Source organism: Staurois parvus, unplaced genomic scaffold (genome assembly GCF_062004578.1).
Source record: "Staurois parvus isolate SC_StPar_1 unplaced genomic scaffold, SC_StPar_1.0 ptg001012l, whole genome shotgun sequence".
Classification (NCBI taxonomy): domain Eukaryota; kingdom Metazoa; phylum Chordata; class Amphibia; order Anura; family Ranidae; genus Staurois; species Staurois parvus.
The window spans coordinates 45,795-65,516 of record NW_028318808.1 but is presented as its reverse complement, the minus strand read 5'-3'; the positions used below and the strand labels follow the sequence as shown (position 1 = coordinate 65,516).

The window sequence follows — 19,722 nt, the reverse complement described above, 5'->3', positions numbered from 1 at the left end:
CTTACCATTGTCAGGGTTCTCACTCAGAAACTGCTTCACAATGCTTTTAAACTCATGGATAACATCATCAGAAGGCACTTTCTTTCCAGCTGTGAAGATTTTTGCATACTGTACCATGGCTGGAAACTCCTGTAAAGAACAATCAACATCCACCATAAGAAACTATCTATCTATCTATCTAGATAGATAGATATATAGAGTCAGGTCCATAAATATTGGGACATCGACACAATTGTAACATTTTTGGCTCTATACACCACAATGGATTTGAAATGAAACAAACAAGATGTGCTATAACTGCAGACTGTCAGCTTTAATTTGAGGGTATTTACATCCAAATCAGGTGACATTAATATGATGTCTGTGATATGTGATCAGTGCGAATAAAAAGCACTGACACTGTACTAATGGCACTGGGCAGGAAGGAGTTAATATCTGGCGATCAAAGGGTTAACTGTGTGCTGTTTTACTGTGTAAGCACTCTGCTTTGTATTGCTCTGCTGGAGCTTATAGGGGAGAGATCTGTATTGTTTACATACGGACTTCTCCCCGTCAGTGTTCCTCAGTGATTGTCGGGTGCCTTTGGGCAATCTCCGGCTGGGACCCAGTGATCGACAGCTGTAGCCACCAATGGCGGCACAAGTAGGGCGCACGTGCGCCCCCTACACGGAAATACAAAATCATGTATATACAGTCAGGTCCATAAATATTGGGACAAGGATACAATTGTAACATTTTTGGCTCCATACACCACAATGGATTTGAAATGAAACGAACAAGATGTGCTTTAACTGCAGACTGTCAGCTTTAATTTGAGGGTATTTACATTCAAATCAGGTGAACGGTGTAGGAATGATAACAGTTTGCATAGGTGCCTCCCACTTGTTAAGGGACCAAAAGTAATGGGACAATTGGCTTCTCAGCTGTTCCATGGCCAGGTGTGTGTTATTCCCTCATTATCCCAATTACAATGAGCAGATAAAAGGTCCAGAGTTCATTTCAAGTGTGCTATTTGCATTTGGAATCTGTTGCTGTCAACTCTCAAGATGAGATCCAAAGAGCTGTCACTATCAGTGAAGCCATCATTAGGGTGAAAAAACAAAACAAACCCATCAGAGAGATAGCAAAAACATTAGGCGTGGCCAAAACAACTGTTTGGAACATTCTTAAAAAGAAGGAACGCACCGGTGAGCTCAGCAACACCAAAAGACCCGGAAGACCACGGAAAACAACTGTGGTGGATGAGCGAAGAATTCTTTCCCTGGTGAAGAAAACACCCTTCACAACAGTTGGCCAGATCAAGAACACTCTCCAGGAGGTAGGTGTATGTGTGTCAAAGTCACCAATCAGGAGAAGACTTCACCAGAGTGAATACAGAGGGTTCACCACAAGATGGAAACCATTGGTGAGCCTCAAACACAGGAAGGCCAGATTAGAGTTTGCCAAACGACATGTAAAAAAGCCTTCACAGTTCTGGAACAACATCCTATGGACAGATGAGACCGACATCAACTTGTACCAGAGTGATGGGAAGAGAAGAGTATGGAGAAGGAACTGCTCATGATCCTAAGCATACCATACTCATCAGTGATATATATATATATATATATATATATATATACGTATATATAAAATGAAAAATTAGTGTACGACACGTGGTATTAAACCCAAGAACAAAAATGTCAAACATTGCAGCATACCAATCTATATGACGTGATGGCTGCATTGGTTTTCTTTTTTTAGGCTTGTTTCCTATATTATCACCTGGTGATCCTGCCAGTAAGTCTATTTTTAAAATTCCTTTAGCAGAACATGCTGTACAGCTAAAGTGTCAGAGGGATTAGACAAAACATTTTCCACTGACAGGAGTGCTCACAATGACCAGATTTTATTGATGTAAACCCTTTATCCCAAAAAGGAACAAAACCGTTGCTGTAACAATTATAAAGTGTGAGCTGGAGTTCAGCTTTAATTTGTTAGCCAAGTCCATCTAAATCTACTAGTAAATCTAACACTCCTCTCCCACCAGACAACGCTGCTGTCCAAAGGTGACCCCTGTGCTCCATCCAGAGTGGGGGCACTCTTAATACAGGTGGTGTGTTACTGGCTAGATCACCAATTGAAAACAGAGGTCATTGTAAGCACCCCTGTCAATGGTAAATGGTTTGTCTAATCCCTGTAAATGACACTTTGTCTGGACAGCGTGTTCTGCCACCATGGCTAACGATTGGTAAGCTGCAACATACTTTATGTTTTGGGTTTTGTACGGCTTTAAACCTAACCCCCAAATTGAGAACATCTTTCAGGTTCCTGTCCTGGTGACACCAGTTATCCCATTTTCTTGTTTTTGTAGAGCACAGACGATGAGGGGTTATTGCCTCAAAAGGGAACACAGACTGCAATAAATACCCTGACAGTGTGTGAAGTGTTCCTCTTTCCTCTGGCTAGATTTTGGGATTATTTACCTTGACAGACTGGGGCTCATAGTGCACCCGGCTATTCTCTCCAACCTCCCTGAGGATTGCAGTGATCTACCAGCTTCCTGTCCCCGTGTCCCGCTTTCTCGATGACTTCGCCGCCTGGCTACCCTACTTTCTCTCCTCTGAGCTACCCGCTATCATCCACGGAGACTTGAACATCCCTATTACCGTCAATAACCCGGCTACATCCCAACTCCTCCACTTAACCTCTTCTTTTGAACTAGCGCAGTGTATTCAGTCCTCCACTCATTCCAACGGAAATACCTTAGACCTTATCTTCTCCCACCACTGTACTCCCTATAACCTCTCCAACACCCCATTTCCCCTCTCTGATCACAATCTCATCACCTTCACAGTCTCCTCGTCCTCAAACACCTATCCCTCCAAACATCAAACCATCATCAGCAGAAACCTCCACAACTTGAACCCGGCCCCTTTCCACTCTGCTGCTGACCAACTTTACGAAAGACTCGCTAGCAACCCCAACTACACGAAGCATTAGACCCCGACCGCAACAACCCTGGCAGACTGACCAACCAAAAATCTGAAACAACGCATTCGGTCGCCTTGAGCATCTATGGCGCAGAACCAGATCCCAACAAGCGTTCACCCGATATAAATCTGCCTCCCTAACCTATACTTCCTCCCTCCACGCTGCCAAGCAAGCCTACTTTGTTACCTTCTCCTCCAGTCCTCGCCGGCTCTTCTCCACTTTTAACTCTCTACTCTCTCCGCCCCCACCTCCGCCCAGTACCTCACTCACCGCCCTCGAGATTGCTAACCATTTCAAAAACAAGATCGACGCAATTCGTAGGGACATCACCACTGCTCAGACTTCCACCCCACCTAGCCTCCCTCACACTAAAACCCCCTCAACACTCCAATCCTTCGACCTCGCCACTGTCCAGACTTCCACCCCACCTAGCATCCCTCACACTAAAACCCCCTCAACACTCCACTCCTTCGACCTCGCTACCACTGAAGAGGTCACTAAGGTCTTCTCTGAAGCCCGCCTCACCACCTGCCCCCTTGACCCTGTCCCCTCACAACTCCTACGATCTCCCTCTTCCTCCATCCTACGCTCCCTCACACGCATCTTTAATCTTTCCCTCTCTACTGGTGCCTTCCCCTCCCCTCTAAAACACGCACACATCACCCCCATACTTAAAAAACCCTCCCTGGATCCCACGGACCTGAACAACCTTAGACCCATCTCCCTGCTGCCATTTACATCCAAACTCCTAGAGCGCTTAGTCTATAATCGCCTGAGTTCCCACCTCACCAACAACAACCTCCCCGATCCCCTACAGTCCGGCTTCCACCCCCTACACTCCACCGAAACCGCCCTACTCAAACTCACCAACGACCTGCTAACCACCAAAGCTAATGGACACTATTCAGTGCTCCTACTCCTTGACCTCTCTGCAGCTTTCGATGCGGTTGTCCACCCCCTCCTCCTCTAAAAACTACACTCCCTCGGCCTCAGAGACTCCGCTCTCTCCTGGCTCCTTCAGTGTTACCTATAACGCTGCCACCTCCCCCTCTCTGTTGGGGTCCCTCAAGATTCTGTCCTCGGGCCCCTTCTCTTCTCCATCTACACCTCCTCCCTCTGCCAATTGATACACTCTCACGGCTTCAACTACCATCTCTGTCCTGACGACACGCAAATCTATTTCTCTACCCCTCGCTTCACCCCTTCAGTCTCCGCCCGTATCACAAGCCTACTGAGCGACATATCGGATTGGATGTCACTTCCTCAAACTAAATCTTTTCAGAACCAAGCTCCTAGTTTCTCCCCCCCCCCAACTTCTCCATCAAGACCAACAACGCCACCATCAGTCCCTCCCCTCAAGCCAGAGTACTAGGTGTCATCCTAGACTTCAATCTGTCTTTCCAGCCCCAGGTCCTATCGCTGACAAACTCATGCAGACTTCACCTCCGCAACATCTCTAAAATACATCCGTTTCTAACCCTGGAAACCACTAAGCAACTCATTCACTCCCTCATATCACGGCACGACTACTGCAACTCCCTCCTCATCGGCTTACCCCACCGCAGGCTATCCCCGCTTCAGTCTATCTTGAATGCTGCAGCCAGACTCATCCACCTTACTAACCGCTCTGTCTCCGCCACCCCCCTCTGCCAATCCCTCCACTGGCTTCCGATTGCCCAACGGATAAAATTCAAAATGCCAAAACTGACGTATAAAGCTGTTCATAATACTGCCCCAAACTACATCACCGATCTGATATCCATATACCACCCAAAACTCACTCTCTGCTCCTCACAAGACCTCCTCTCTAGTTCCCTGGTCTCCTCCTCCCATGCCCGACTCCAGGACTTCCCCCATTCTCTGGAACTCCCTACCCCAATCCATCAGACTATCACCTACTCTCCTAATTTTTAGGCGCACTGTGATAACCTCTCTCTTCAGGGAAGCCTACCCCAATCTCAGCTAATTACTGATCTCCACTCTTCCTACCACTCCATCCCCCACAGCTATTTCCTCCTGTGCCACTAGCCCCTCCCTCCTAGATTGTACGCTCCAAGGAGCAGGGCCCTCGAACCCCTCGTGTATTGATTCGTATTGTTACTGTGTATTGTCTTCCATTGTAATGTACAGCGCTGAGCAAACTGTTGGCGCTATATAAATCCTGTATAATAATAATAATAGTGGAACATTTATTTGGGGACCAAAGAGATGAGCAGTTGCTGGAAGTGTTGGTTTCACAATGGACTTCACAGTAAGATTTCTCAGGAGTGAAGCGCGGGCGGTGAGAGAGGCAAGTCTCCTCTATCTTCTTTTGCAGGTTTACCTTACTAGGGTTTATTTTTTACCTTAATGGATCATTTTAATGAAGTTCTGCACTTTTATATTGTGCGGGGGGGGGGGGGGGGCCCACATTCTGCTGCCTCCCACCATGATAGTATGCTGGGGCCCCAGGGACCACATTGTGCTGCACTCATATTCTGTGTTTTAGGCCCCTGGGGACCACATTCTGCTGCTCTACTCTATTGTGTTTTGGGGCCAAACACTGTGCTGCTCTTCTATGCATTGTCTTGGGGTCACAATGGCTGCTATCAGTATATGGGGTGACCCTAGGGTTACCACCTGTCCAGGATTCATCAAGACAGTGCAGGTTTTGAATCGTGTGTCCGGGTTTCAGTCTGTCTGAAACCCAGACACGTTATTCAGACCGGTCACCGTGGATATAAACCAAATACTCCAATGTTTAATATAATGTTGCTTTTCAATATTGTAACAGAACCGGAACCCAGACCGCACTGAGTTTTTCTGTTATACCACAGCTTCCCTGTCCGAACACCATCCACGGACCACACCCTTGAAATCCCTCAGGAAAAAGACAGCACCCAGCTCTTCTTAAAACAGGAAGCCAACTCTTTATTTTAACACAAAACACAGGATATATACAGAGGGCGGGGAAACACAACCAGGAACAGGAAATACATCATCACCCCTCCCCATCCCACCAAGACACAGAACAATGGGATGAAGCACATGGCAAAGGACATTGACCAACCCCCACACCAATACACAAACAGTACATCCCATAATAGCTGGCTGGCCAGCAAGGCACAGCACAATGGGGGGTAGCACATGGCAAACAAACAATGAACAGCCATGTGGCCTAGACAAAGGACAGCACACAAATGCACAATACTGGGACATTCACACCCTGTACTCCTAAACAGGCACAGGGTGGATTAAACATAATGATCTGGGGAGATGATACAGAGGTCCCCCCACCCCCAAAAGTCACTCCCGTCACAAATATAAATCCATGCACCCTAATAAATCTTCATATAGTCCACCATTACTTAGTGCTCCATCAATTCTTTGTGTTCATCACACCAATATGTCCTCTTCTATTCATAGTAGTAAATAAACTAAACATAGTGCATTATCCTTAGATGCAAATGTTATTGGTGCGTGTGTATCACAATCAGTATCACCGTGATCACCTATATATCCAGTGATAAGATTCAGCCTCTTGCCCAAATTCATGAACAATTGCTTTATGTTCCACACTCCTCTAAACACTGTGAATATGTGCCGCACCACACTGCAAATAGTGGTCATACAGTGCAATCAATCAAGTGTGCCACTTGTCAATCTATACACCTTACCAAATCAACAGGTGGTGCAGGCTAAGTAATCAATAAAGTCCTCCAGGATTCTGCTGCCACTACAAGGCCAGCTATCCTTTTTGTATTGTGAACCCGTGCCACGCCAAACTTGAATAAGTGGTCAATTTCCTCTGTGGTCTGAATAATAAATCACCTGCCAACCCATTTACCTTACTAGATAGACAGGTAATGCAGGCTTGACTCAGACCAAATACAAGCTCCAGGCTCTTGTTACCAGTGCTCCAAATCCACGATGAGAATGCCCACAAAGAAAGTACAATATCATTGTGCAAAACCTTCTTAAAAGTGTTGTGAATCTTTGATAAAGTCGTGATGATGAAACGCGTCAGGAAGTGAATTTAGACATTCCCACAAGTACCGCAGCGGCCATCTTGGATGAGGTCCAGACTGCCATAAGGAGATAGTGAGCTATTAGGCTGTTTTTAAAGCTGCATATACTAGGCAATTGATGTCAGCACTTTTAATAAAGATTCACAACAGTTGAAGTGCTATGAATAGAAGACAATGTATTGGTGTGATGAACACAAAGAATTGATGGAGCACTAAGTACTGGTGGATTATATGAAGATTTATTAGGGTGCATGGATTTATATTGAAAAAGCAACATTATATTGAACATTGGGGTATTTGGTTAATATCCATGGTGACAGACACGGTTTATATCCATGGTGACAGACACGGTTTATATCCATGGTGACAGACACGGTTTATATCCATGGTGACAGACACGGTTTATATCCATGGTGACAGACACGGTTTATATCCATGGTGACAGACACGGTTTATATCCATGGTGACAGACATGGTTTATATCCATGGTGACAGACACAGTTTATATCCATGGTGACAGACACGGTTTATATCCATGGTGACAGACACGGTTTATATCCATGGTGACAGACACGGTTTATATCCATGGTGACCGGAAACTGTTTATATTTATTGTCTACTTCCAGCGTGGAAGGATATACTGTACGGCCAAAGGGACTATAATTTTTGTAGGTGGTTGTGGTTTATTCTATGTACATTATTCAGACCGGACTGTGGGCATAGCTTCAGGGGGCTTGTGCGGCCTCATTGTCACACCTGGACAAGAGGGGCAGCATATATTACAATTGTTCACCTGTATTTTCCTGGGATGGAGGAGATAGGGCCAGAGGAGGAGAATGTGAGATGGAGGAGGAGAATACGGGATGGAGGAGGAGAACATGGTATGTGGATGATGGAACTGGAGGAGGACGTGGGTTGAATGAGATGAGATGGATAGGCCAGTGGATGGCTTTGGTAGGATGGTCAATGGGTGGGTCCTGGGGAATGTTGCTGGTCAGGCCCAGGTGGGTCCAGGCTTAAAGCTGTGTAAGGGGCCCCAATATTTCTTATGGGTGCTCTGCTCTCATCTTACTGTCACCACTCCTTACCCATTTAGTTTACTCCCCCCTCCCTTTCCCCTGCGCACAGTAAAATCTCCAATCCAAACATTCCTGTCATTATCTTACTCTCCTATCACCTCTCACTACCATCTATTCTACTCCTGGTTTAGTCACATTCGTCCATCTTTTGTACCTCACTGTACAGCTTAAAGGTACCCTTCTACCACCAAGCTACTTTCCAACCTCCCCCCCTTCCCCCAGCAGTCAGATCAGCTTCCAGCTCTGTCTACCTATCCCATCCCTCAACCACACATCCCAACCATCCAACCCCAAACAGTCTCATTTCCCCACAGCTCCTTTTCCACTTACCTTTAGAAGGCAATAGGTGTCAGTAACTGGTGTCAGTGATTACTTTTAAAAAAGTGTTGTTACTCGTACTCAGTGTTAAACAAAAACGGCATCGGTGTATCCCTACAGTTCACATTTAAAATGAATTGTACTGCAAGGAATCCATAGACATACCATGACGAAGAAAGGTGACGAGGCCAGAGATGGCCAGGAAAGCAGCATTTTTAGGTGGTCAGTCCAGGCTTCTCTTACTACACAAGGTTCTCTGGATGTACCTACCATTGGCGTATAGTACCGCTTGGTACACGTCAGATCCACAACAAGTCCCAGCTCCTCATTCTGCTTCTTAATTTCAATGATAAGGTTGGTAGGTGAGAACCTCTGCCCAGTTGCCAGCTTGCGGTCAAATATCTGGAAAGGAACAGGAATAATCAGTCTCTTCCAAAACAAAACAAAAAAAAAAATCACACATTAACCAATTGTCGGGACAATTCTGACATTTATCTCATACAAAAATATCTGCTTTGTTAAAAAATTACTTAGAACCCCCAAAAATTCTATTTTTTTTTTTTTAAGTAGAGGCTCTAGAGAATAAAATTGAGGGCGTTAAAATTGTTTGTCGCACGATATTTGCGCAGTGGTCTTTCAAATGCAAATTTAAAAAAAAACACTTTAATGAATTTTAGTGAACACAAACAATACCCAATTTTTGGTAATATATAAGATTTTACGTCAAGTAGATACCTAACATGTCACACTTTAAAATTGTGCACTCCCGTGGATTGGTGAGTCTGCGGTACATTCCTAGGTGGTGCTTTAATAGCCTTCCCAGGTCACCAGTTTGTCGTTACACAGAAGGTCAGAATTATTGCTCTCGCTCTGACATTCGCAGCAATACCTCACGTGTGGTGCTATTGCTGTTTACATACTGTATGCGTGTGGGACCTACATGCGTGTTAGCATTTGCATGTGAGCATGGGGGGGGCTTTAACATTTTTTTCTTCATTTTATGTAAAATGTTACACACTGTACCTTTATGTTTTTTTTGCTTTCACAAGGGGAAAACAATATTCTTCTGTGAGAGCAAGTCCTGTGAGAGGTCCTCTTTATGGACATCTCTCCTCTGGCCTCCAAACGGCAGATCAAACCAAGATCAGATTGATCAGATGCTGTACCAGCCGGCAATGAAACAAACCAAAGCTGAAAGTGATGAGATCTCTTCCACCTTCTGACATCACAGAAAAGGGGCGGGAACTTCCATTCCTTCCACTCTTCACAGCAGTTGCATCGTTACAGATCTCTATGTTGGGATGGGAGAGCTAGGCAAAGGCGGCAGTGACAGGAGGGTGGGACCCCCTTCCGCCGCGTGTAAAAGCGATTGAGCGCATCGGAATCACCAGAAAAAAACTGAATCCTGGCTGTAGCTGCAACCATGATCCTGGTATAACCACTTATATATACGGCCTACCTACTTTTTGCAACGGAACCTTAAAAGCAATGAACCGCGTTCCAGGAATCCGCTTGCCCACGGCGCTGTACTCCGTCCACCTACAAGGGAAGGACAGTTACTTGGTGAGATCGCTGAGCTCAGGGAAATGTACAATCCTCCCACTGACAGGCAGCAGCAATGACATTACGAATACATTACACTGAAATAATCTCTGAAGCTGAAGTTTAATCTGCTTATATTTCACCTGCCCTGGTTCCCCCTCCCCCATCATCAAAGGACACGTAAAAAAAAAACCTTTCCATTTTCATTACATACGTCACTATGACATCACTGGGTCTCTGTGCTTCTGTATGGAATGCAGGCAGATCATGGCTGGTGGGAGGGTCCAACAGGGTGCTGTACAGAGCTTCCTGAAAACATTGCAGCACCAAGCCCTAGTACTCCTCTGGATGGGTGTCAGTCTGGAGGTGTGGGTGGTCCTAGGCAGGCTGTATTTGCATGCAGACCACCCTAGATAACACTGACATGTGATGCTGCAACTCCATGAATGAAAGGACTAAAATCCAATAAGTAAAGGGGCGGGGCCAGTGACAGTCAGACTGGGGAGTGGAAGGCTAGATGATGTAGGACTGGAAGGGAGGAGCAGGTACGCCAGTGCAAGACCGGAGGGGAGGAGCCGGTACGCCAGTGCAAGACCGGAGGGGAGGAGCCGGTACGCCAGTGCAAGACCGGAGGGGAGGAGCCGGTACGCCAGTGCAAGACCGGAGGGGAGGAGCCGGTACGCCAGTGCAAGACCGGAGGGGAGGAGCCGGTACGCCAGTGCAAGACCGGAGGGGAGGAGCCGGTACGCCAGTGCAAGACCGGAGGGGAGGAGCCGGTACGCCAGTGCAAGACCGGAGGGGAGGAGCCGGTACGCCAGTGCAAGACCGGAGGGGAGGAGCCGGTACGCCAGTGCAAGACCGGAGGGGAGGAGCCGGTACGCCAGTGCAAGACCGGAGGGGAGGAGCCGGTACGCCAGTGCAAGACCGGAGGGGAGGAGCCGGTACGCCAGTGCAAGACCGGAGGGGAGGAGCCGGTACGCCAGTGCATTCACCGTATCCGCTCTCCCCGGACCCCGCATTCACCGTATCCCCCCTCCCCGGACCCCGCATTCACTGTATCCGCTCTCCCCGGACTCCGCATTCAATATATCCGCTCTCCCCGGACCCCGCATTCACTGTATCCGCTCTCCCAGGACCCCGCGTTCACTATATCCGCTCTCCCCGGACCCCGCATTCACTATATCCGCTCTCCCCGGACCCCGCATTCACTGTATCCACTCTCCCCGGACCCCGCATTCACTGTATCCGCTCTCCCCGGACCCCGCATTCACTGTATCCGCTCTCCCCGGACCCCGCATTCACTGTATCCGCTCTCCCCGGACCCCGCATTCACTATATCCGCTCTCCCCGGACCCCGCATTCACTATATCCGCTCTCCCCGGACCCCGCGTTCACTATATCCGCTCTCCCCGGACCCCGCGTTCACTATATCCGCTCTCCCCGGACCCCGCGTTCACTATATCCGCTCTCCCCGGACCCCGCGTTCACTATATCCGCTCTCCCCGGACCCCGCGTTCACTATATCCGCTCTCCCCGGACCCCGCATTCACTATATCCGCTCTCCCCGGACCCCGCATTCACTATATCCGCTCTCCCCGGACCCCGCATTCCCTATATCCGCTCTCCCAGGACCCCGCATTCCCTATATCCGCTCTCCCCGGACCCCGCATTCACTGTATCCGCTCTCCCCGGACCCCGCATTCCGTATATCCGCTCTCCCCGGACCCCGCATTCACTGTATCCGCTCTCCCCGGACCTCCTTCATAACTCCATCAACCCCTCCCCCATCATCATCATCCCCCTTCGGTGTGGCGTCATGTAAACTCTCACATTACAAGTCCTGAGGATAAAGCCCATCCCCTCCCCCCCGTGTGGCCCCTCTCAGACAAGGGGCCCCTCTCACCGGTCCGGCAGATGGTTCTTCATGGCGGAGGAGGTCAGGTGGAGGAGGCGGGAGAAGGAAGAGTTGCGTAGAAAACGAACACCGAAGCCGGCCAGGACACTGATCATCACACGACTGCCATCACTGAGCGTGACACGTCACCGCCGCCCCGGCGCACATGGATGGCGCGTCTGGACGAGCGCTGCGGGTGCCATATTGGTCTTGGGCAAGTGAGGGAAAACTAAGTATTATGAATCCCACCTTCTGAGCTGAGACACTAGTGGAGGAATTTATATTCTGATAGAGGGGAATGTCTGATATCTCATTGGAGTCCTCATTACAGTCACTGTATGTAGAGCCTTCTGCTGTGTTATCAGCAACCCTAACCACCTCAAATAACCACAAATCCTCCTCATCACTGCTGTCTATAGAGAACAGAGGTCCTTCCATTCATTTGGCTTTATTCCAACAGTGAGAAGAGGACGGGAAATGTGACTCCTAGATGTGGTCTATAAAGAAGATGCCACCATCGGATCGGACGATACTCCTAGATGTGGTCTATAAAGAAGATGCCACCACAGGATCGGATGATACTCCTAGATGTGGTCTGTAAAGAAGATGCCACCATCGGATCGGATGATACTCCTAGATGTGGTCTATAAAGAAGATGCCACCACAGGATCGGATGATACTCCTAGATGTGGTCTGTAAAGAAGATGCCACCATCGGATCGGATGATACTCCTAGATGTGGTCTATAAAGAAGATGCCACCACAGGATCGGATGATACTCCTAGATGTGGTCTGTAAAGAAGATGCCACCACAGGATCGGATGATACTCCTAGATGTGGTCTATAAAGAAGATGCCACCACAGGATCGGATGATACTCGTAGATGTGGTCTATAAAGAAGATGCCACCATCGGATCGGACGATACTCCTAGATGTGGTCTATAAAGAAGATGCCACCACAGGATCGGATGATACTCCTAGATGTGGTCTGTAAAGAAGATGCCACCATCGGATCGGATGATACTCCTAGATGTGGTCTATAAAGAAGATGCCACCACAGGATCGGATGATACTCCTAGATGTGGTCTGTAAAGAAGATGCCACCACAGGATCGGATGATACTCCTAGATGTGGTCTATAAAGAAGATGCCACCACAGGATCGGATGATACTCGTAGATGTGGTCTATAAAGAAGATGCCACCATCGGATCGGACGATACTCCTAGATGTGGTCTGTAAAGAAGATGCCACCACAGGATTGGACGATACTCCTAGATGTGGTCTATAAAGAAGATGCCACCACAGGATCGGATGATACTCGTAGATGTGGTCTATAAAGAAGATGCCACCATCGGATCGGATGATACTCCTAGATGTGGTCTATAAAGAAGATGCCACCATCGGATCGGACGATACTCCTAGATGTGGTCTGTAAAGAAGATGCCACCATCGGATCGGATGATACTCCTAGATGTGGTCTATAAAGAAGATGCCACCACAGGATCGGATGATACTCTTAGATGTGGTCTATAAAGAAGATGCCACCATCGGATCGGACGATACTCCTAGATGTGGTCTATAAAGAAGATGCCACCATCGGATCAGACGATACTCCTAGATGTGGTCTGTAAAGAAGATGCCACCATCGGATCGGACGATACTCCTAGATGTGGTCTGTAAAGAAGATGCCACCATCGGATCGGACGATACTCCTAGATGTGGTCTATAAAGAAGATGCCACCACAGGATCGGATGATACTCCTAGATGTGATCTATAAAGAAGATGCCACCACAGGATCGGATGATACTCCTAGATGTGGTCTATAAAGAAGATGCCACCACAGAATCGGATGATACTCCTAGATGTGGTCTATAAAGAAGATGCCACCATCGGATCGGATGATACTCCTAGATGTGGTCTATAAAGAAGATGCCACCATCGGATCGGACGATACTCCTAGATGTGGTCTATAAAGAAGATGCCACCATCGGATCGGATGATACTCCTAGATGTGGTCTATAAAGAAGATGCCACCACAGGATTGGGCAATACTCCTAGATGTGTTCTATAAAGAAGATGCCACCACAGGATCGGATGATACTCCTAGATGTGGTCTATAAAGAAGATGCCACCATCGGATCGGATGATACTCCTAGATGTGGTCTATAAAGAAGATGCCACCACAGGATCGGATGATACTCCTAGATGTGGTCTATAAAGAAGATGCCACCACAGGATCGGATGATACTCCTAAATGTGGTCTATAAAGAAGATGCCACCATCGGATTGGACGATACTCCTAGATGTGGTCTATAAAGAAGATGCCACCATCAGATCGGATGATACTCCTAGATGTGGTCTATAAAGAAGATGCCACTACAGGATCGGATGATACTCCTAGATGTGGTCTATAAAGAAGATGCCACCATCGGATTGGATGATACTCCTAGATGTGGTCTATAAAGAAGATGCCACCATCGGATCGGACGATACTCCTAGATGTGGTCTATAAAGAAGATGCCACCATCGGATCGGATGATACTCTTAGATGTGGTCTATAAAGAAGATGCCACCACAGGATCGGATGATACTCCTAGATGTGGTCTATAAAGAAGATGCCACCACAGGATCGGATGATACTCCTAGATGTGGTCTATAACGAAGATTCCACCACAGGATCGGATGATACTCCTAGATGTGGTCTATAAAGAAGATGCCACCATCGGATCGGACGATACTCCTAGATGTGGTCTGTAAAGAAGATGCCACCATCGGATCGGATGATACTCCTAGATGTGGTCTATAAAGAAGATGCCACCACAGGATCGGATGATACTCTTAGATGTGGTCTATAAAGAAGATGCCACCACAGGATCGGATGATACTCCTAGATGTGGTCTATAGAGAAGATGCCACCATCGGATCGGACGATACTCCTAGATGTGGTCTATAAAGAAGATGCCACCATCGGATCGGATGATACTGTTGTGGTGGTTTATGTAAGGATATATATTATTTATAAAGGGCGTGTCCCTTTCCCTTAGATGAAATATTACAGTGCCTCCAGCCGTTAAAATACGGCAAATATTTAGTAAACCAATAATTTGGACACTTTGATAATTTGATCACCACTTATTATTATACCTTGAATTCTTTTAGCCAATATGATTTCGTACCATACACACAAAATTTGCCTTATAATAGATAAATATAAAAATTTATTTATGTACAAAAATTATATATATATTAACACAAAACACAAAAGACTGGTGATAAATGAACATTGGTACACACAATCAAAAATATATCCTACCAATGTAAGACACACTAATAATGTCTCTAACTAATTACATCAACCACAAATTTAAATGATACGATTTTTATTAAATTTATTAATAATTAATAATTTCGAATATCTCAAAGGTTATATTCTTACATGCCGTGGCCATAGGCTTGCAAGAAGTAAGCCCTTGATATATGATACTCTGGTTATTAATATTCAATAAATTATGAAATATGGAAAAATTTATAATATGGCAATAAACAATTTTTTTAACAGTAACACAGTATCTGACTACATATATCTAACTATCCGATATTGTTGTAATACACCACGGTAATTTTTATGATTCTACACAACAGAGAAAGTAATTAATACAAATCAAATAAACATCTCACCACACCCGGACGTCAGACTAGGCAACTCTCCCGTGGATTTAGCTGGCAGTGGAACGCCTTTAGACTGATATATAGGCAAGTGATAGATTCAATAGGGGAGAATGTAGGAAGTTATAAGTTTAGAGGTTTAAAGTTTTAGGAAGTTTGAAAAGATGGAAGAGTAGTTATTTCAGCAGAGATCTTCTTCAGATGTCAGGTCTTTCCATGAGGTCTTATGAGGGTTCTTCTTTTTCATGAGGTTGTTTTTTTTTTTATGTTACAGCACATGGGCTTTTTATATCCACTAGTCCATTGTTCTAAGATACCTTCCCACCAGGCTTCCCGATTGGCTAGTTGAGAAATGTGTGTACATAAGCTATTTCTCACCTGCCCGCCAGGTGGCGGTCATGTATCACAGAACAATGTGAGTATTTGAGATGACTCATACCTTGGGTGGAATCTTCAGGTAATTTCAGGAATAAAATATACGGCTCTATCCAGATATAGCAGTGATCATACCTATGATATTCTAAATAGGGACCATGGAATATAGGTGTATATTCGGTTATTCCTCCTTGAAGTATCATCCTGTTTGTTTCTTGATAAGACATGTAACTAATGCTAGTTTATAATACATCTTACTTCCCATCATCTCAATACTCAAGTTAGTGATATATAGTTCCCATTGCTGAGTATTTAGTGGTGTTTAAAGTCTATGACATCTTATTCATAATCTGTTTTTGTAGTACATTTTTGTAATGATATACAGTGAACTTTTAAACTTAAATGTCCTGAATTTCACCCCTTGGTTTCAGCATCAACATTTCCTCTGTTGTAGGGAAAAAATCTCTGTTTGCCTAGCCCTTGTATCGGACTCATAGTAAACAATTGTTAATGCTTTCACCCTTGGTGAACAATAGTAGATAGTAATAGTTTCAGAGGTCTGTTGGTTCATCACACTCTACAAGGTTTGGGTAAGCTCTCAGACAATCAGTTTGGTTCCTCTATTGTCATGTCCAGACCTTGTATATGTTTACCTGCTTATTGAAGTCTGAATAATGGTGTTTGATCACCTGAGAACTTTAAAATAGTATTGTCTCTAGGAGGAAAGAAAAACAATCCCTTTACCCATTACATTTCTCTAGCTAGATGGTTCAACCAAGACAAAATTAACTCTTAGCATCCGGCTATTGCTGAGCTGTTTGCCATATAATATTATGTCTTGATAAAAGTCATATTCTTGAGACATGATTCAAAAGCCCACAACAAAATCCCCCTTTGTTTGGGGTACAGGCACGTGTATAGGGGTGTCTGTGTCGCAAAACATGAGTGGGGCTTTTGGCTAGAGTGATTGTTCGTCTTCTCCGGTGAAGTGAATGAAATAAAAAAAAATAAAATTTTTTTTTTTTTTTTTTTTTTTATAATAAAATGGCAGCGGTGATGCTGGTTGGTCCTCAACTTGACTCGGCGTCTTTAGATGGACACTTCCGATGACGATCCTGGTCTTGTGATGAGGCCGGCCTGGCCTGACACATCCACCTTGGGGTCCATGGGTCCTCCGCACGACAGGTCTCTTAGACGGTCTCCTAGGCGGGTCTTTTCCTCTGGACTAGCCCTTGGTGGCCTGGGACATCAGGTTATCGTCTCCGGATCGATCTCTGGCATCTGGTCTTTCCCACAGGACATTATAGCTTCCTTCTAGGGTCCGGTCATTGACACCTCCGATCGCCGGTCTGGTCATAGTCTGGGCCTTCCTTTCTAAATTATTAAAATGAACAGTTTGAGTAATGGATATACATAAAATTATATTACTGGATCCTGTAAGGCAAAAGATGAATTATATGTTTAAAGGAAATTTAATAATGATCTCAATATCTCCAGATAGGAATTGGTGGGTTCAGTCTTCCAACAACTGCAATTGAGACTTCGGATGGCAAGCACGTAATTGGTTGATGTGCACCCATCTATCACTGATTTCACCATACCGGGTAACCTGCAATTTATATGCGACCGGAGAGATTTTATCAATGATAGAGAACGGACCTTTCCAAGATGGAAGGAATTTCCGTTCCTTGATCTGGTCTCTTGCAAAGTTGTATAGATAGACTTTGTCACCAATCTCATATTCCTTCTTGGAGGTTTTGAGATCATAGTATGTCTTAGCACTAGTTGCAGCTCTTTCCAAATTTCGCTGGGCAAAGGCAAAAGCATATTGCAGATGTTTACGTAAATCCTCTATGTACTGGTGTGTGGTGGTAGCATTGATCAAATTTTGATCTGTAGTGCGATACAATAAGTGCTGGGGCAGTACCATCCGTCTACCTGTCATCAGTTCAAAAGATGACATTTTTGTAACTGTATTCGGAGTAGCCCTCAACGCCATCAGGACCAGCGGAAGTTTAACATCCCAGTCCTTGCCTGTTTCCTTAACAAATTTCTTAAGGACGTTAACGATGGTCTGATTGTATCGTTCTACACCACCACTAGAGGCTGGCCGATAGGCGATATGCAATTTCCTTTTAACCCCCAAAATTTTCCACAGTTTGGCCATCACTTCGCTAGTGAAGTGCGATCCTCTATCAGACTCTATCCTCTGAGGTAAACCAAAACGTGAAAATACATGATTTATTAGCAATGCAGCACATGTTTCGGAGCTATTATTTGGTGCTGGTATACATTCGACATACTTGGTGAATAAACATGTAACTGTTAACATATACCGATTTCCTCGTGAAGATTTTGTTACTGGCCCAATAAAATCCATCTGAAGGTCTGACCAAGGCATACATATCCCCCTCTTCTGGAGAGGTGCTCTGTGAGTTGGCTTGGTAGGTTGAAATTGGGGACATATTAGGCAACCTTGGCAGTACTCCTTCACATCACGTAACATATGAGGCCAGTAGGCATAATCCCGCAGGATCTCATACGTGATCTTCTCTCCACGATGACCGGAAGTGGGAGCATCATGGGCATGCTGTAGCATCAAACCTCTAAATTTAAGTGGGACGACCCATTGTTGTACGCCACCCTTTGAGGTTCGTATCAACAATCCCTGGTATAAAGAAAATTGGGATTTGGATTTCATTAAGATACGTAAATCCTCCTTCCCACTATATACTTCCTTATTTATGGGATTTTGGTTGGGATCTTCTATATGACTATAAAACAAGCCAATTATTGGGTCTTCTTTTTGGGCAGTAATTAAATCCTCACTAGGAGAATCGTGACTCCATTGTAATGCATTTGGATCACCAGTTGTTCTGGCCTGTTGCCTGGTGACAGCTTCAACCTGTACGGTACCTAAAAATTGATCAATGTCTAACAGTTCACCGGTGATTGCCCCTTCCTTGGCTAGAGAATCGGCCAGATCGTTCCCTTCTTTCTCGGCACCTAGAACCTTGGAGTGGCCCTTGGTCTTCTTGAAGTGCAGGGTGAGATCATTGGACCTTACCAGTTCATCGATGTGACAGAAGAGCTTACCATGTTTCACGGGTTTGTGATTACTCTTGTTCATGTTGTTTCGCTTCCACCTAGGGAAATACTCCACAAAACTATTCCTGACATAATTGGAATCGGTTATGATGGCACACTCTTTGATGTTGAACTCTATAGCCATCTCAACTGCTCTAAGAATTGCAGTAAGTTCAGCAACCTGACTGCTTTTTGGTCCAAGTTTGTATCCCACAGAAATTGGGGTGACACCTTGGGTCCAAACGATTCCAATACCTGCCACTAGTTGGAGCTGTTCCCCATCCTTGTGATGAAAAGCACAACCATCCACATATACACACGGCAGCTGTTTACAGTATTCTTCATCGTAAACCTTGTAGGGAGAGAACAGTTGTTCTTCCAGAAAGTCAGTGTCCGGACCCTCCATAGCAGGCGTAGTTGCGGAACAATCATGGAGCTCGGCTAGGCCCTGGGCTACTGGACTTTCCTTGTTCTGTTTGTACCGAATTTCAAGAGGCCACCCTTGCAAAGACAAAGTCCAAGCAGTGATGCGGCTATTAGACACATTTCCTCCCTTGATACGTTCACTCTTTAAATACTGTAAAGGCTGGTGTGCCGTTTCAACAATGATTCTCTCTCCCTGAATGTAACTGCGAAAATTCTGTAATGCCCACACGGTGGACAATAGAGCTTTTTCACAGTCACTGAACTTTACTTCAACCGGGGACAAGGTTTTACTGGCATAGGCAATCACCTTACTGACATCATCACGTTTCTGGTAAAGAACAGAACTCATACTTAC

General features: G+C 45.6%; 1 protein-coding gene across 2 annotated transcripts in view; it reads right to left on the bottom strand.

The window, feature by feature from the left end:
- LOC149441207 (RNA/RNP complex-1-interacting phosphatase-like) overlaps positions 1-11,983 on the bottom strand; it is a 43,671-nt gene extending 31,688 nt beyond the window's left edge. For both annotated transcript variants that reach the window (XM_089657617.1, XM_089657618.1), the window contains exons 1-4: positions 11,823-11,983; positions 9,841-9,916; positions 8,648-8,779; positions 6-129 (exon numbers count right to left, since the gene is read on the bottom strand). In XM_089657617.1, the coding sequence (XP_089513743.1) occupies positions 6-129; positions 8,648-8,779; positions 9,841-9,916; positions 11,823-11,929 (439 nt within the window). In that variant the 5' untranslated portion in view covers positions 11,930-11,983. The remainder of the gene's footprint in view (positions 1-5; positions 130-8,647; positions 8,780-9,840; positions 9,917-11,822) is intronic.
- Positions 11,984-19,722: the final 7,739 nt, after the last annotated feature.